The 18,325-nt window shown below is 35.8% G+C and overlaps 2 protein-coding genes across 7 annotated transcripts; one reads left to right on the forward strand and one right to left on the reverse strand.

Moving 5' to 3' along the window:
* Positions 1–1,478: 1,478 nt before the first annotated feature.
* On the reverse strand, positions 1,479–9,191 carry Chi (LIM domain-binding protein 2 Chi). 6 transcript variants are annotated; one of them, XM_088205879.1, is made up of 9 exons: positions 8,943–9,191; positions 8,328–8,808; positions 4,476–4,569; positions 4,302–4,404; positions 4,057–4,229; positions 3,782–3,985; positions 3,293–3,416; positions 3,086–3,213; positions 1,479–2,011 (listed from the first exon to the last, which is right to left on the reverse strand). In XM_088205879.1, exons 1-9 carry the CDS (start codon positions 8,980–8,982, stop codon positions 1,793–1,795), a joined length of 1,566 nt encoding a protein of 521 aa, XP_088062005.1. In that variant the 5' UTR covers positions 8,983–9,191; the 3' UTR covers positions 1,479–1,792. The 6 variants fall into 6 exon arrangements, with proteins under 6 accessions (XP_088062005.1, XP_088062008.1, XP_088062011.1 ...); XM_088205882.1 differs by having other exon boundaries at positions 8,328–8,818; XM_088205885.1 differs by having other exon boundaries at positions 3,086–3,207; positions 8,328–8,818; positions 8,943–9,187.
* Positions 9,192–12,168: 2,977 nt separating this feature from the next.
* On the forward strand, positions 12,169–17,562 carry LOC148238043 (major facilitator superfamily domain-containing protein 6). The gene is made up of 11 exons (XM_088181394.1): positions 12,169–12,321; positions 12,824–12,955; positions 13,023–13,168; positions 13,271–13,465; positions 13,613–14,102; positions 14,365–14,555; positions 14,629–14,765; positions 16,422–16,537; positions 16,609–16,727; positions 16,794–16,920; positions 17,003–17,562. Exons 2-11 carry the CDS (start codon positions 12,892–12,894, stop codon positions 17,290–17,292), a joined length of 1,875 nt encoding a protein of 624 aa, XP_088037520.1. The 5' UTR covers positions 12,169–12,321; positions 12,824–12,891; the 3' UTR covers positions 17,293–17,562.
* Positions 17,563–18,325: the final 763 nt, after the last annotated feature.

Here is an 18,325-nt window from a genome sequence, read left to right on the forward strand (position 1 = left end):
ATATATTTGATAGAGCGCAACTCTGAATGTTTGTTATCAGTTCACAATTTAGATATGTCAACAGTGCCACATACATAACACAATAAAAAAGTAAGGAAAAATTGATATAAAACGATATAATAGAAAATACTGATATGTGCTTGGTAAATAAAAAATATATCTAAATTGCAATATTTTTACCTGGACACTTGCGACACACTAAATAAATACATTTCTAAAGTTGTAAATGAATACAAAATAATAATTATATACATTCACGTAAACATTGCATAAAACTGCAATCCTTGAAATGTTACATGTAAAATTAAAATAAAATATATCTGTATCTCAATTGACAGCAATTCCGCCATATGTTTAATTTTGGAAATGAAACACTTAAATAAAATTAAATACTGTACATTTAATGACGAATTACAGTCTTGAAGTAGTAATTCATAAGAGAATACATATTAAATATTTATAATAATAATAAAAACATAAGAGATAAATTATAAATAATATATATATATATATAAATACAATAAATGCATTATGGAACTGTTGACAATTATAATATGTATATATATGTACATTTTATGTACATGCGGATTTAACGATCGAAAAACACATACGCATTGGTATGTGCGATGTTTACAATATATACACAAGGTTGTTTACAAAATTGTAAAGTCCTAGTTTTAAAAAAAATTACACTAACACCGCATTGTTCACTCATCACAATTTTTAAGTAATTACTTTTTCTCTTATAAATCTGATAGTAAAAAGTAGTCGCACACTAGCCACCGACAGCACATTGCACTAACAAACAAAAAAAAATGGTATTCCATAAATACTGATCGACTATCACTTTATTGTCCAGATCAATAAAGTTTTCGCACAAATAAACGTACACACGTGCGCGATGAGGTATTGAGATCGGTCGATAAATGATCGTGTATATCTAATTATATAATGTACGAAATTAATAATGAGGTACAAAACTCTCTGACGATATATATCCGACTAACGTCCGAATCATACGTAATGGTGACTCCGCATTTTCCCCTATTTATTTATATTCACAGCGTATATATTGTAGTATAAAAACGTTATTTAGACTGGAACTGGATCGTGTATTACATACTTAATCGTTAGCAGTAAAAAACTTCTGATTGTGCATATTCGTGTAAAAAATTAAATACAATAAAAAATTGGACCGTTCCGATGCACATGATGCACTACCTATGTACAGAATAACTTAACAGCTAACTGTTCACCTTTGGCTATTATGATATTAAATTAGAAAACGAAATTATTACAATTGATCTCTGTTTAAACAGTTAATCTACCGAGTTCGTCATCGAGCAATTTGTATATAACCATTGATGATATCACAGCTGGCCACCACACAGAAAGTGTTGTACTAAGATTTTCATTAATGAACTAGTTAATATTCGGACCGAATATACCACATTTTTTAATCGTTTTTAACTAAACAGTTTTTTGCATTAAAAAATTGGTTTAATCATAAAAAATTATTACATAGCCAAAAATCTCATTTATCTAAGAAAATACTGATTCATCTTTGATAATTGCAACGTTGTTAACACTCGCAATTATTTAACATTTTTAGCTGGTACGCGTTTATATTTTTAACTTCACTAAATGTCGTTTTCACCGATTTTGTTAATAAACCGAAAACGCAAAAACACAAATCTGTCCGTGACGAAAACGACGAATGTTTTGTTTCCGTCACTGATCATCATGTGGAACAAGTCATATAACAGGCGCATTGCGGCGCCGGCGGCGGGGGCTAGTGGGGGCTCTTTGCAGGGGGTTGGTCTGCATGCGGAGGCGGCGCCCCTCCGCCGGGTCGGTCGCCCGGTGGATGCCAAGCCCCCTGTTCCGCGTGGAAGCCGCCGGCCACGTCGCCGCCGTCGTACTGCGTATTCTCTAGCCGGGTTATCAATCGTTCGTCTTCATCGCCAAACTCGCCGCCCATCAGCGACGGTTCACCGACGACCATCACGTCCTGGAACGAAAATTTAATCGTCTTTAACAACATGAAATATCATAACTCGATTTTCACTTTCTGCTTCTGATGCATCCATCTCTAAGTAGTTTATTATAAATACATTAAATTAAATTCTCTGCAATTTTCATCTACTTCACTAATGATACATATATAACAAGATAGTCAAAGCTTTGTCAAATTTTATCATTAGATCAACAGCGAGTAGAGAATAGTAAATTACAGTCAAAACATGTCGCAGTGGTATAAGTCACGAAACTAATACACGAAAATACCTGAGTTCGAATATTATATGAACTCGTGTTGTTTAATTTGATCGTGTCGGAGAGATCGAAATTAGTGATTATTATGATTCTGGATCGAGCATCACAGATCAGGTTTCCTAGATTTTTCTTATCTCACCAATGATTAAAACAAAAGCAAGCCAGGTTGTGCATAGTTTACAACTAATAAAATAAATGTCACTTATTTCTAAACTTTGATGCCAGTCTGCTGTCTTATTACTTATTTAGTAGTTGTAGGTTGTTTACCTCATTGTAACACATTGGACTAACGTCCGTCAAGTTGGTCTAAATTGCAGTTTTTTTACTTTATGGCATTTCGAAAGTAAATACCGATAACAACAATATTAAATCAAATGAAAACTAACTGCAATAAAAATTCAAAACACTGCTTATTGCCCTGTAGGCAAGAGTGACACTACAAATCAGGCAAAGATCACAGGGTTAAATTTAATTGATTGACAAATAAAAGTTAAGTTTGGTGATGCATGTCTGTCACTACAGCAGGTATGCAGATAGACTAGCAAATTTCAAAATGCATGACTAATGTAAAAGTAAACAGAACAATCTCACTTCGGGAGATAAATCATGGACTAACATCATGATGTTTTGCAGTTCCACAAAGAATCTGCACTGGAAAACTTGTATTAAACAAATAAATATCCTTTTGTACTTTCTTGGTTCAGTAAATTACAAAATAAAAAATACTCATGGTTTTCATTCGACTCGTTATTGAAAAAAGCTTATGAGGCATTTATGGATGAACATAAAAATATAACGATTGACAGCGCACCTGAGAAGCTAACGAGAAGTTAGGTCCTGGAGATCTTTTTTTGCTCGGAACCGGAGGAGTGCTGTTGGCTCCGCTCGTGGATCCTTTTCGCTTTCTTCTCTTATTGGCCGGCCTTTGAGATTCTGAAACATCGCATTCGAGAGCATATTTTTAAACACGCATGATTACAATCGCGTACTAGACTACTTCAAAGGTTCGAGAGCCTACCTGGGGGAGCTACCATTCTTTGCCATTTCTGAAATAAAGTGGTCTTGAGGCAATCTCGGGGTGATAACGCATACGCTTTATGCCTCGACATTAGCTCTTGCATAGGTTCCAATATTACGCATAACTGTAAATAATAAAAAAATAATATAAAAAAATGATAAAATTATTTATACTACACGAGAGAAATATAAGCAAAAACGATTGAGGAAAGAATGCTTCATTTTAGTAGAATATGTATAATATTAAGAAGTTGACTTTGAATATTATAAGAAACTTATAAAAACGAGATACATCAAATAGTATGTAATAATTTTGTATTAAATGAGTATTAGTTTTTACTAGTTTTAAAAAAACGGATAATACATACATAAAATTTTTCCTCGAACAATGAAGGTGATAATCATTTTATAGGTACTTATTGATACAATTTATGTTTTTGATATTGACTGGACTCATACTATAATAAATATTTGAAATAAAAAAACTCACCCTGAGGTAGTTGAGTGTCGAATTTGTGATACCCTGCCGAGTAATATTTTTACTAAGCTGTTCGAGCACAGCATGATCCGGCCCGTGACCCACCACAGATCTCGGAATCAACTCGCGGTGCGTTCTCACTGCTAAATGCCACGATTTAATTCGCATCAAATCGTCAAAAGTGAATTCTAATATAAGCCGTCCCTCGGTACACACCTGCAACAGAACAACACGTCAAAAATTGCACTCAAAACAGTCCTACAGTTCTTATCGACGGGCGAACGTACCTTAGTGAACATCGGTTTACCGTGATGCGTTACCATCGTACACTGATCGCAGTCTAACGTTATCGACGTATTATGAAACGACTCCTTAGGATGTTTCATGTTATAATACAGTTCCGTAACGCCTCCTTCGAATATACTTCTGAAATACCTAGGGATTAAGGTGCGTCCTATCGCTGAAAACACAAATTAAAAACATACGTTAGATTTGTAATAGTCGATTCGATCGGTATCAGTCAAAAACTCACTATATCTTTTGGGTCCGTCTTCAAGGCAAAATGTGAGCGTAAGAGTAGCGTCATCTTCAAAAAACTCCGTGGCGAAAGCGTCCCACCACAAATTATCAGACTCCTGTAGGAAACGAAAAGCGGCGTGAATGTCAGCGTTCAAGTCAGATAGGCGACGACAAAACGACAACGTACCTCTGTTCTCTGCTGTAATCGTTTGTTGAGCTCGTAAACTCTGTAGTCTGGTTGACCAAAGTAAGGCGTGTGTCTCCTGGGAACAGGAACAGATCTACGGATAACGAATAAAGTAACGATCATATAGACAGTGCGTGCAAATAGCGGTAATCATGCAAATCGGTACAGATAAAAGTATCATTATTGTGAAGCAACGTATATTTTGGACAAAGCGGTATCGTTCGTTATCTATATTAGCGGTTGGCAAACTTATTCTCGGCCGACGATAGTTGATGGCTAATATATATTAGGTAAACCGAAAGGAAATGACATATTTGAAGTTAGTCTGTCACTGGTTGCGGTCAAATATACGCGTCATTGTTAGTATTATTTTGAAGCTCTACTTACAATGACAATATTTTATAATTTATCGTTTCAATAAAATAAAAAAATTTTCACCAAAAGAAATATATATGTCAATCGTGCAAAATTGTTAAAGAACACTAAAATCTGGAATACCTTCAAATTTATTACCAGTAGAACTATAGTTGAAGATTATTTAAAAATACAAGGAAGTTGGGTTCCATAGCAACGAATAATCATTTTCGTCACTAGACATGAAACGGTTCAGATTTTAAGGATTTTTACTGATGATAATTTGATCTTGTACAATAATCTTTTGGGAAAAAGTATGTTCTCTGTGTTTGATAGGAGATTCTGGGAGTAATTTAGTGAGATAAAAATCAGTGTATTTCGCAAGAAGTCTTACAACATTCCTTACAATTAAATAATAAAAAAAAATACAGCAAAATTGAATTAAAACCACCAATTTTACAGTCCAGATAAACGTATTGTAAGTCTATTTTTGGTTTACCTAATATCGTTGAAGTTAAATGGAAGGAAAGAAAATCATTGCTATAATTATAAATAAGACGTTTTTGTTAATCTTTTTTTGTAGCAAAACAAACTATAATTAGTTATAATAAATGAAAACGTTTTTATTATTTATATTTTATAAAAAAAATATTACGATAGTGTGACCAAGCCGCCGTCGTAAATAGTCGTGTATGGCTGAAAACAATACGCGCTTTCGCTTGCATCTTTCGTATAGTATTATTTTGAGAGCGCCGTTATAATAGACAAGTGGCATCCGTTGCGAGCCGAAGACAGTGCGACGCTTCAATAAACAATTCGCACACGAAACATCGATTTTTAATTCGGACGCTCGCAAAAGAAGAAACGCTCGCTCTCATAACGCAACGAACGCTAATATAATAAAGCGTAAAAAGGTTTCGCATCGCTCGCTCGTCCCATATAAACTCGCGCGCGTACTTATGTAGCGACGCGCCTGTGTGCGAGAGCACATAACGAGTCGCGTATATTTATACAGTACGTACGCGTACGTATGTAGAGTCTAGCGCGGCTATACGTATACGTACGCGCGCGTAGGTATACACCGCGCACCGCGTACACCCGGTACCTACGGGGCCTCTACCATACTCCGACGGCACTCGCGTCGAGTTTTAACACAAATTCGACTTTATTATTATTATTACGCGCGGGAGCCGAGCGGCGGAGCGGGCCGTCGGAGCGACCGACGACGCAGAGCGACGCGGGGACGGCCAGCGTCGACGCGGGCGACGGCTCGAGCGCGGCATAGCCGCCGTGCGAGAAAAATCGCTCGAAAAAGGAACGCTTTCTACGGCGAGTTGGGGTCTCGGCGGAAAAAGAAAAGAGCGGCCTTAGCGTACCGCTTCTAGACGGAGCCGGCGACGCGGCGGGAGAGAGCGAGACGGGCAGAGGCGCGCCGGCGCGAGGCCGAGGGAGACGAGAGAGCGGAACGTCGAAATGTGGAGCAGAAGCGACCGAGCTATAAACATTTTTTTTTATTTATAGCTTCCATTTTTTTCCCTCCCGACGAAAGAGAGCGCCGAGAGGAGAGGCGGCCGAAGATCGTAATTGAAATTGCGCAACGCGAGTTTCGCGCGCGAGATTCAAATTCGAGGAGCGAAGCGAAAAGAAAAATTAAAAAGCGACGGCGACCGACGCGGCAACACCGCTTCGTCGAGCCGGCCTCCCCCTCCCTCGTTTTCGAACAGGCCAGGAGCGCTCAAACCGTGCGCCGCAGCGCCCCGGGGCGCTCTGGATATTCAAAAGATGCATGCTTTTATTTTGTTATAAACTAAACTAAACTTTCTATGTAAGCTATTATACGCGAAACTTGATCACTTAATGTTAGTATCTTCTACACATTTGTTTCAGTAAATCAGTAAAAGTAATAAAATTCATGCTGCGCTGCTTGATGTTATTTAACCTATCGTATTATTTTGTTACTATACAAATTCAATAGATTCATGTTAAAAAGTTGGAAACCTAATATTAATTAGGCGTGTAAAATTGTTTTAGAAAAATATGTAAAGCTTTGATCGGTAAAAGAAATAGTTCTAGCAGTAAGCTAAAAAGGCATCAAAAAGCAAATAAGATCCGAGGCTTGAAAAGCTGTTTTAAACGTGATGCATAGCACAATAATCATTATGTCGATATTAATAAGCCCAACAAAATTTCGAAGCAATGATATTTGAAAGAAAATTAAATAAATCACTTTTTAATTTACTTTTACATACGCTCGCTAATATATTACTCTTCTAAATAAGAATAGAGGCCGCGTAGTGAGATTTTTTGTTAAATTTGTATTAGCAAGTTGAAAACAAAAAATAGATAGATAAAATTGATCAATGGGGAGCGGCAGTAGCGTCACCTTTCTATACTACAAAATTTACGTATTTTTAGATTCTGATTTATTATATTTTAAGCAAATTATTTTATCTATTCCACAGTGCGCTATTTAGAAAAGAGTATTGTTTTCGCATACATGTTGTGAACTCGAAAAAATGTCATTTTTTCCGAAAACATTTTGGAAAAAATCATTAAGTGAGCTATTTTACTAAGGTCAATTTTTAGAGAAAAATTTTATTTCTTCTCAAATATACAATTGTAGCACCGATTAAAATGCAGTAGAATCGAGACAAGAACAAGGAAAATTGCGTTACTTCTAAGGTAGAATTTCATGCTTTTAAGTGAGATAAACTAGCACGCGGCGTATGTGCCGATTCGTACCAACCCGAGTGATGCTCGCGCAACAAAAAAATAAAACAAAATTTGCTTCCTTTTTGTATTGGATTAAGTTTTTGAATTTTTCATTACCTGGTTTATTTTTAAATTATGTAAAAATTTATAATATAAAATTACAAAACCTGATGTTTTTTGTTTAAAAGAACCTCAAGCATGAAGTGATTAATTTAATCTTAATATTAAACCTTTCTATAAATATCTCGGGCTAGTTAGTTAGTTAGTCAGCTTGATCCGCACAACTAATTAAAAATCAATAACATACTGATGAAACTGATTATAACAGAACGCAACATTGAACCATTGCTGTGTATTATTTATAAAGATAGTTCTTCGATTATAGCCAGTTTCGACTCGGTGCAGTGTACACGACAACCGTCATTATTTTTATCAAAATGTTAGTAAATATTGACATTATGAGGTACTTTCCTGCCATCGGGGGGCAAAATTATTCTAAAAAAATGTTTGTACATTTTACTTATTTATACATAAATAACGTATTCCAAGTAGATTCGTTGCACTTATTCATGGGGTGTTCACTGTGCTGACCGACGCTCACTCGCTAGCGTAATAAACATATTTGTGTAGCAAAACAGTGAACACCCCATGAATAACTCTCTGCAAAGAATCTACTTGAAAAATATGAGAGAAAGAGGTGAAAACATGCAGTGAGAATTTTACATTTATTAACCCCCAGGCAGTAGGAAGAGGAGCAAGGGGGTGAAAATCGATGGGCGCGCTCACCCTTGGTCCATGCGATCCATCCGGTCCATGCGGTCGGGCTGCGGAGGGCCCGCGTGGGGACCGAGGTGCGGGCCCGGCAGCAGGTGCGCCCCCGACAGCGGGCCGAAGGGCACGCCGAACTGCGGGGGCGCTCCACCGTAGCCCCCGCCGTAGTGCGGAGGGGGCGGAGGCTGCGCCGGGCCGTAGGGCCCCCCGGCGGACGCGGGCCTGCCGAACGGAGCTCCGCCGGCGTACTGGTGCTGGTGCTGATGCTGCGGCTGAAGCTGATGCGGCTGGTGCTGGTGGGGCGGAGGCCCCGGCGTGCTGGCTCCGCTGGGCGCGGGGCTCGCGGCGTAGGCGGTCACCTGAGTCGGCTCCTGCGGCGGAGGGCCCGGCCCCCCGGCGCCGCCGCCCCCTCCGCCGCTCGCGCCCTTCCAGCCCCCGGCGCCTACGCCCGCGCCCGCGCCCTCGTCCAGCGCGGACGCGCCGCGCCGGCTCAGACCTACGGACATCTGAAATCGTTAACGCCGTCGAAAGTCGATCAACAGGTGACGCTCGCGGAGGAGGCGAAGGGGGCGAAGTCCCGTCCCCTCGGTCCCCTCGCGCGCGCGCGCTCTTCGAACGAGCGCCTATTACATTTGGTCTTCCTTTGGCCGCCGCGGCCCTGCCTCATCATGGGGCCCGGCCCGGGGCTGCCGGCATAGCGCGGCTCCGCGCCCCCCCCGGACACCACCGCGCCGAACTCCACCGCTACGGCGCCTCACTCACATCGCCGCGACAGTCGCGGCGCGATAACCGACAGCACGGACCGAACACCGCGCACGCCGGACGACTCCCGGCGAATGACTGGAAACGTCCGCCCCGACGAAGATGCCGAGCCGCCGTTACCCGCCGGCCGCTGCTTTACCGACGCCGCCGAACAAATACGCGCGCCAAACCGCGATCGATACGCCGATTGTTTCCGACGCAGACGGTCGACGGCATTCGCCGCGCGATCACAGAGCGATCGTGGCGCGGATCGCCTCTTTTGGCCAAAACTAAAAATCTAAAATTTATTTCAAAATGAAGATTATATTAGACAAAAATAATTTACTCATTAATAACATACATATTTAAAACAGGAACGTTAATTTTATACTGGAGGGGCTGCAGCACATTGAGAATACATAATATATTTAAGATTTTTTTTCACTTAAAAGTGTGACAAATACCCCAAATGGATATGAAACAATATATCTAGGTACTACCGATAAAAATGTATGTACGATAACGTTTGCGGGGAGCGAGTCAGTCGGATCTCAAGGAGCAAAGGTAGTTCTTGCAGCTGGCCACACTGACCTTCTTCCTCTCTCTCTTTTCTTTATGCAGTATAAGTATAATTAAAAAAAAAAACAGGTTATTATGGATCGCGTATAAAATGGTCTAGAGCTGTAGAAAATATTTCTTCGACCCAAGTATTTTTTTCTATTAAAAACTTTTGATATTTGAAAACAAAAATAGAAAAACACATTGATAAAGTATGCATTGTCGCATTATTGTGCAATAATTTCTCTTTGAAGTTATTCTTCAATTTACACATTAATAACTGTAGACAAAATCAACTGAAAATCATAAAAGGAGGTGGAGCGAATGCTTTTGAGCTTTGCAATGGTAAAAATCATATTTTAAGTTAAAAGTCGTATCTTCAATTTCCATGAACAAAAAATAAATTAGCTATTTATATAATTACTTATGTCATTAAATTAAAAATAATAATGTAAAGAGCGAATCAACATTAGTTTTTTAAGGATTTAAAAAAACACACACGCCAATTTAAATATATCTTCAGATTTTTTTATTAATTGAAAATTTTATATATTCCATTAATTGTGAAAAATAATAATTAAATGGCCGCATTTAGACCTTTTACAACAGCCGATATTTTCGATGAATTTTTCGTATATTTCATATGATATATCATATGAAATATACGAAATATAACTTGGTTGGTTTTTAGGTGCTCAAACGTTTATGGTTTGTCGGCGTAAACGGAACTTTTAGGGTAGCCCCACGAAAAAATCCAACGGCGTTAAATCGCATGATCTTGGCGGCCAATTGAAGCACCAAAACGTGGAAGAGCGCTACCTGGGAACTTTTCACACAAAACATACAACGTTGCACCCGATGTGTGGCAAGTTGCGCTGTCTTGTTGAAACCGAATGTCTTCGACATCAATCTTCGACTTCGTGCCAAAAATTATCGACCACAGTGCGCAGCAAACGTCGACGAATCGACAATTCCGGGTCTTCGGCTACACTTTTACTTACGGCAGCAATATTCTCGGCTGAACTGGCTCTACAGTGATGCACAGGTCTTACGATATCTCCAACGTTTTCAGTCTCTTGGGGCAGTCAATTTATAGGCCTAACCCAATTTCTTCAAAAATTTTCACTACGTTGCAAATTATTCGTTCAAAAGAACGATGAAATTGACCGTAATCTTCCCGTAAATTTCGATACACAGTTCGTACAGAATAATTATTTCTGTGGAACAATTGCACAATTTTAACGCGTTGAGCGGTGTTTAATTGATCCATTTCATAAATGCATTGTTGCAAACTAATGACATGTAGATATACGAATTTTACAAAGATACATAAAATATGAGAGGCAAAATCGACCATAAAAATCGCACAATTTTGATTTCGTCGTTTCTTTTAGGATATTGAAATATCACTATATAAATTATAATTTCACATTTTGTGATACAAATTATATTAATATCTGTTTTTATTAAGTTTTTTATTCAAGCGCGGGGCCCTACGTGAGTGCATCGGTTGTGTGCGCTCAAAGCGGGCCCCTGCTTGGGAACTATAAATAATGTTACTCTGAAGCATTAGGCTTTGTCAAGGATGGGAATTTACACAAATAAAAATGTAATTCACAATAAAAATAATATTTATTTACGGGACGATGTCATATTAATAAACTTCAAATTATGGAGCCTCACAAAAATCAATTTTTCTCGAATAAAATAAGTTCTAAAACTTTAATTACAAACATGTTTCTGCTAGATATATACATTTAAACGATCGTTTTAAGGAAATAAATATTAAAATAAAATTACTAAGTGTTATTTTTCTTTAAAGAATTTCATTAATAATTTTTTGAATATTTAACTTTTCGTAATTTCTATCATATCTTACAGTTTGGCCAATGCTGAAAAATATATACACATTAATGCATTTTAAATTTAGATTTTGCCCTTGCATTATATTATTTATTATCATTCGTGATATATAATATGGTCTGTGGGTAAAACCGTACTATTAAGATTTAAAATTACAATTATATTATATAAACTTTGATACTGATCAATAACGATATATTTTATCTTCATGCGATAGCTCTAATAATATCTGATTGCTTAAATTAACCGAGAAATGAGATTTATTTATTCTTCCACTAAACATGTTGTATTTTCTCTTGCTTTCAAACGATCGCTCATACGATACGTATCGCTAAAATAATCTTGAATTATTTAATTGTTGTTTCTTTGTTATCTTATATTTACACTGTCTATCTTATTAAACGCTAGACGTAGTTTACGATAAAATAATTTATAATATTTTACAATCACCGTCTGAAGCTAAACTAAACTTTAACTCGTTTAAAGGTCGAAGTCTTTAAAACCTAAATTTGTTTATAATTATGTTAGTTGCGAAGGTAATTACTTCTCTCTCTTTTATTATTACTTTTAACAAAAACATTTTATTTAAAAATAACTTCAATAAGAGTTATTTCAAAACATCAAAGTAGTCTTATCAGCGTGAGTCGTTATCACAATAAATTATTACGAAAGGGCAATTAGCATTGAAGTCATTCAGTTAATGGCCGTTATTCGCGGTTTGCGGACGTCTGTCAATTTGACTTAAAGAATGAATCGTATTCGATTGTGAGCTGCGCTCGGCGCAGACGCGTTTCTGTGATATTGTTACATATAAATAGTATTATACTATGAATTTGGTGCTAACCATGTAAGTTTTTTCTCTTTAACGTATATATATTTACAGCTGTACTTATTTTTATGTACAGTCACACGATCATAAATATTTTTGCCCTACTACACACAATTTGGTGTGTAATCTTGTGAAATGTAAACTAATATATTTGTTTATGATTCGTAATAAATTAACTTAGTATTAGTTTATAATTATATGAATAATTATTTAAAAAAATCATTTAAACAATATCAATGTTTAGGAAAAAAAATTTGAAAGTTTGTGATGAATATCTAAATATTATATTACTTTTTAAATTATTAGTATTATATTAACTAAAATCATATTTATTTCTATATTATGACAATACTTATTTATAGTATAACATTTTCATACATTGTTTTATTGTTTAAGAATCGGTAATAAAACAATACATGTTTTAAATCATGATTTTTATTTAATGTAGATATATCTCAATTTTATTGTATCTATCAATACTATCAAACAGTATATACTTGACATACAATATATTTTTTAGATTATTATAAGACACATCGACTGCCCTGCAATAATAAAATATTAATCTCGAAGCTGTGAAACGTCACGATGAAATTCAAAATCAACAAGAAACTGATACCGATTAAAGCCCATTTTTTCTTCTTCTTCGCCGGTACATCTTTGATTGTAATCCACGATCTGTATATCGTACAATATAAAAATATTTATTTTTATTTTAGCAATTGGTCCTATTCTTCCGCAAGTCAATGTCTTCGGGAAGCAATTGGGAATTTCTCCCGTGGTCATGGGGGTTGTCACTGCCATCCTTCCGATTTTATGGGCTCTGGCAAAACCGGCGATAGGGTTTCTCGTAGATTATTTTCATGTGAGTTTAAAAGATTTTTTTGTAAAAATAAACGGTTTATCAGTGTTTATTGACTCTGTTGTGGAGTTGTTGAACTCATTATTGATTATTATTTATTTTCAGTCTCAAAGAAAGTTTATCTTTATGTGTTTAATTTTTACTATGAGTGGTGCATACTTTTGTATGTACTTTTTACCTGAACCTCCAATGAAAGAATCCGAGTTATTTGGAAACATAAGTACGCAAATTAAAGATTTTAAACCAGGCGACGAAGATAAACAGTTAATTTATATAAAACAAAAACCACTCTTATGCCAGGTAAGACATATTTTTTCTAAAATAATTTCTAAAATTTTTATTTAATGTAGGTTTTCTTACACATCTAGAGTTGATTTTGAAAAGTTTTCGAATAACTTACTTTATGGTTATTAAAATTATTTAAAGTTAAATACACACCACTTTTAGGATACTGTTGAGTCTGATTGTAACAACAACACTAGTCTCATTCCGGCTTCTTGTGGTTGGATCTGTACCTCTGAACTGATTTCAAACGCTGATAACGATCTGAAGCTAAATATTTGGCTAAGTGACGAAGACATATTGTACGAGCGTTTGACAACAATTTATCACAATTACTCTGACGATTCATCGCTATCTTGCAAACAATTCGGCATGAACGATTACAATGACAAAGTTGACCATGATAAGAGTGTGCTCACTTGCGCTTCAAGATTCGGATGCAGATTTTTCTCATGCGCTTTTCAAAATCAAGACGTGAAAAATATTTCCATGTACAGCCAAGACGATGTGCCGCAATTTGTCCAATCGCCGGAGCCCGAGTACAATTTGTACTTGACGATTACGTTCTGGGGCTTCGTGATATTCATGGCTACCGGAACGGTCGGATTCAACGTGGCCAATTGTATCGGAGACGCGGTCTGCTTTGATGTGTTAGGTAAATATTATTTCTGTAACGAATAATCATGATCCTCAGTGTCTTACCGTGCAGATGAGCAAAATTTAGAATGGATAGTATTAAACTAATTATAATTCATATATATTAATATAAAGAGGATATTTAGGCTGATTATATTTTTTATCAAGGTCAAGTCTTAAAGAGTAACTATTCAAAATTTGATTTAAATATTTATTGAATAGTAATTCTATAACAATTCAAGATATTTTAATTATTATTAATATTGGATTGATCATTTAAGGAAACGATCACGCTATGAAGTACGGTTTTCAGAGAGCGTTCGGCACAGCTGGATACGGAATCACTGCTCTCGTATCAGGATGGATTGTTGATTTTATAAGCGGCGACAATTTGCATAAGGATTTCACGCCGGCTTTTGTTATCATGGCTGTGTTTACAATTGTTGATTTATTCTTTTGTAGACAACTAGAGGTGAGTCTGGAGCATGAGATAGAAACGATAATATGAAAATATTATATTTTATAATAATTATATATTTGTATAGCTGCCGAGTATGACTCGGCCGGAAGGTGCAGCTGGTACACTATCAAGATTACTTAGAGAGAAAACGATATTTATATTTCTCTGTTTTGCCGTCGTTGCTGGGATATTTGATAGTTTTATAATATATTACATGTTTTGGTAATTGTTATTTATTATATTATTTTTTATACAATCACAGTTATATATATTTTTTAAAACTTAAAATTTATTGATACAATTCCAGTCATTGAATGACTGATTTGGCTTAAAACGTAAAGGAAAATTTTTGAAATATACATTTTTTAGCCTTCATATATGCCAGTCAGTATTGTTGCCTCAATAACATACATGTGTTCAATGCCCTAAAAATCAACCGCATTAGTAGATCTAAGTTCCTTGGCAGCATAACGGGGCTACCAATGTTGAGTATTATTTATGCTGCGGTAAGGCACTTGGTTCAGAGAATTTAAGAACTCGACATGCTGCTATAAAATGCCTATGAAACTCAATTTTATTTGCTGTTCAAACCCAAACCTAACCTAATGAAAGTTTAAAACTAATTACAGTTTTAGAACTTTTATTAGGGCAAGTCCAAAATACAAACAAAGCGAATTCATCTCTCAGGAGAAAAATAAGCAGAAGAAGAAGAAGTAAAAGTCTGCACTTGGATATTACACAATTTTTTTTAAATATGATCTATCTTTACTGATATTACTACGGATTTCTGATATTAGAGTATTAGTCAGTGTATTCAAACCAAATTTTGGACAATAGGAAGGCGCAAAAAATAATTATCCTTTCTCAGAAGTCAAAAATTCACGTCAAAAGCAATAAAATCGTGTCGGCGCGGTCGCAGTGGAAACGCTTGGTAACGAGTGATCCCACTGTGACAGCCCTGACACGATTTTATTGTTTTTGACTTCTGAGAAGGGATAATTATTTTTTGCGCTTTTCTATTGATCGAAATTCGATTTAGATATGCTTCATTAAATAATAAGGCGGGGGGGCAAGTGGGAGCATTTCCCTCCCCTCTTGAATTTGGCCAGAAAAATTCATGTCATTTTTTTATTTTAATACATAAGATATTCTCTATGAGCTGAAAATAGTTCATTATTAAAAAATTTTCAATACCAGCTATGTACGATCTAGTTCGATTTTAATTAATCATCGCGATATTCATCCGTGAGATTAGGAAAATCTAGGCAAACCTAATCTGTGATGATCGATGGGAATTTTAATTGTGTAATAATCATTAATTCCGTTCTCCCAAGCACGATAGCAATTTAAAAACACTAAGGTCTGTATGGGATTCGAACCCAGGTCTTTCAAGTCAATAGTTAGAGACTTATACCACTCGTCTATTGTGCATATCTTAATGAAATACTATGAATCATAATGAAATATTAAAAAACAACCACTGACTGGCTAACTTTTGCCCTCCCTGGAAAAAGTTAAAATGACGTCTCTTGTGGCTCGAATCTGTCATTCTTGCCATCTGACGGAGGGTAGGGAGTTCTCAGAACCAAAACTTTGTAGAGTTTGATGACCCATCAAACTGATGACTATTTTTTATGAAATGTTTCACGCTTGGCGTTATGCATGGTCCTCACAGATAGTACATTACCGTTAAAAAATAGCAGAAATCTATTACAGAGCAATACATGAATGATCTTATTTTGGCGACAAGATTTAAGTGACGTCTGAGTCCATTTGTATAGGCTTATATAATTCGGTGACCCAAAATAGCAGTCGATTTCCTAATAGACCTCAAACTTTCATTAGATAAATAACATACATTTAACAATATTATTTTAGGTTTTTGGAAGATATAGCAATGGAAACGGGCAGCTTTGCAAATATAAAATTCTTGGAAGGTTTAATTATTGCCGTAGAATCTTTCGGTGGTGAAATTCTGTTCTTTTCTATTTCAGGTGAGTTGTATTAAATGTTATATGCAATAAATATTTTTCTTCAGTTTAAATACATTTATTTGTTTTTTTAGGCAAAGTGTTAAACTACTTTGGTTTTCGTAACACGCTATCATTCTGTTTAGCTTGTTATGCAGTGAGATTATTCGCTATATCGTTGATTACGGAAACGTGGCACTTGGTGATTGTTGAAGTATGAATTGGAATAAATGGAATCTCTTCATTATTTACATATTTATTAATTAAGCAATAATTTTAGATGTTCCTTCAAGGGCCTACTTACGCCTTGTGTTATTCGGCCATTGTAGGGTATGCTGCTGCCGTTGCACCGCCCGGTTTATCAGCCACGCTTCAGGGTATTATGGCAGGAATGGACGACGGTGTCGGTAAGTTTGTTATTTTTATCTATATTAATTTCCATTATCGAGGGAGATAGTAGATTGATAAACGGTAAATATTTCATTTTAGGTTTCGCCTTCGGATCGCTTATAGGCGGAGTATTATACAAGACGTTCGGCGGGAAGATCTCGTTTAGAGTCATGTCTGCTATGGCGATCATAGCTGCTGTCGCTCACGCTGTTTTGGCAGTCACGGTTTTGAAAAATGTTTCTACTTCGGTCGACGTAGAAGAAAAGAAAGCAGACAACTGTAGCGAAGAGGAAGGAAAACTGATGATAAACGGTGTGTCTTCGAACGCTGAAGAACACAAAAATATAAAAATAGTTGGTGGAACTAACGATGGTTCTGTAACGTATTAATCTGTGGATAATGTTAAATTCTAAATAAGTTGATGATAGTCGAAGAAAGAAAGTATATTTTATACTAGCATTGTACCCATTGAAGTTTACTTATCCAACAATATATATTACATACTCATAACTTGACAAACGTCCATAATCTATAGTATGTTGTTTTTCAAAAGACAGACATTCTTATATTATTCTATATTTTAAACCACTATGTATGAGAAATATAATATATTTTTTTAATATATACCTTAAAAAGATGACAACATCTTGGCCCACCTTGTATATTCAATCTTGTTAATGAGAATTTTACATTTTTATTATTAAAAATATATTCAAATTATTATTTAATAATTTAAATTTTATGATGCCAAAATACTATTTATTTATAGGATCTCTTTTAAAGATCCGCGGGAATGTTATTGTTATTTTTTATTCGATAATTATTATTATTGCTGTCCAGATTAGAAATACAGTATGCATTATTATCCCATTGGTTGCTGAGCCTTATAGAATTACTATCTAAATATCAATACAAATATATATACATCTGAAACAATGTTGTTTGACCCTGAAGCAAATACCCTACAGCCAATTAAAAATGTATCCGATTCTTTCTTCAGTGATAAAGTCAGATCCGAAAATTCTCACCAAAGCAGCAAAAGTCAATGTATCGGATTTCAGCTCTCAAAGAGTTAACTCTGTGTATATTTTTCATCAAGGTCATAGTTGTTATGAATTTTCAACTAGAATAATAATATTTTTATATTAATGCCAATTTTTGTATTTTATTTTAATTTGTATGTATAAAACTATGCCATGCTTCATTAAAAAATAAGTGCCATAAGTGACCTAACAGAATTCATTAATCTAAGAATAAATACTATAAATACTTTGTACTTATAGTATCAGTTATTTAAATCCACTTTTATCGTGGGTTTGTTTCAGTATTCGACTAACTTATTATCTAAAAATTAAAAGCTATATTAATTGTGATAATTATGTAAAAATTGTGTTCGTACCTTGTATTTTTGTGCCTGATCTG

This window comes from Plectrocnemia conspersa, unplaced genomic scaffold, assembly GCF_051122295.1.
Source record: "Plectrocnemia conspersa isolate PC_06_02 unplaced genomic scaffold, ASM5112229v1 ptg000002l, whole genome shotgun sequence".
NCBI lineage: Eukaryota > Metazoa > Arthropoda > Insecta > Trichoptera > Polycentropodidae > Plectrocnemia > Plectrocnemia conspersa.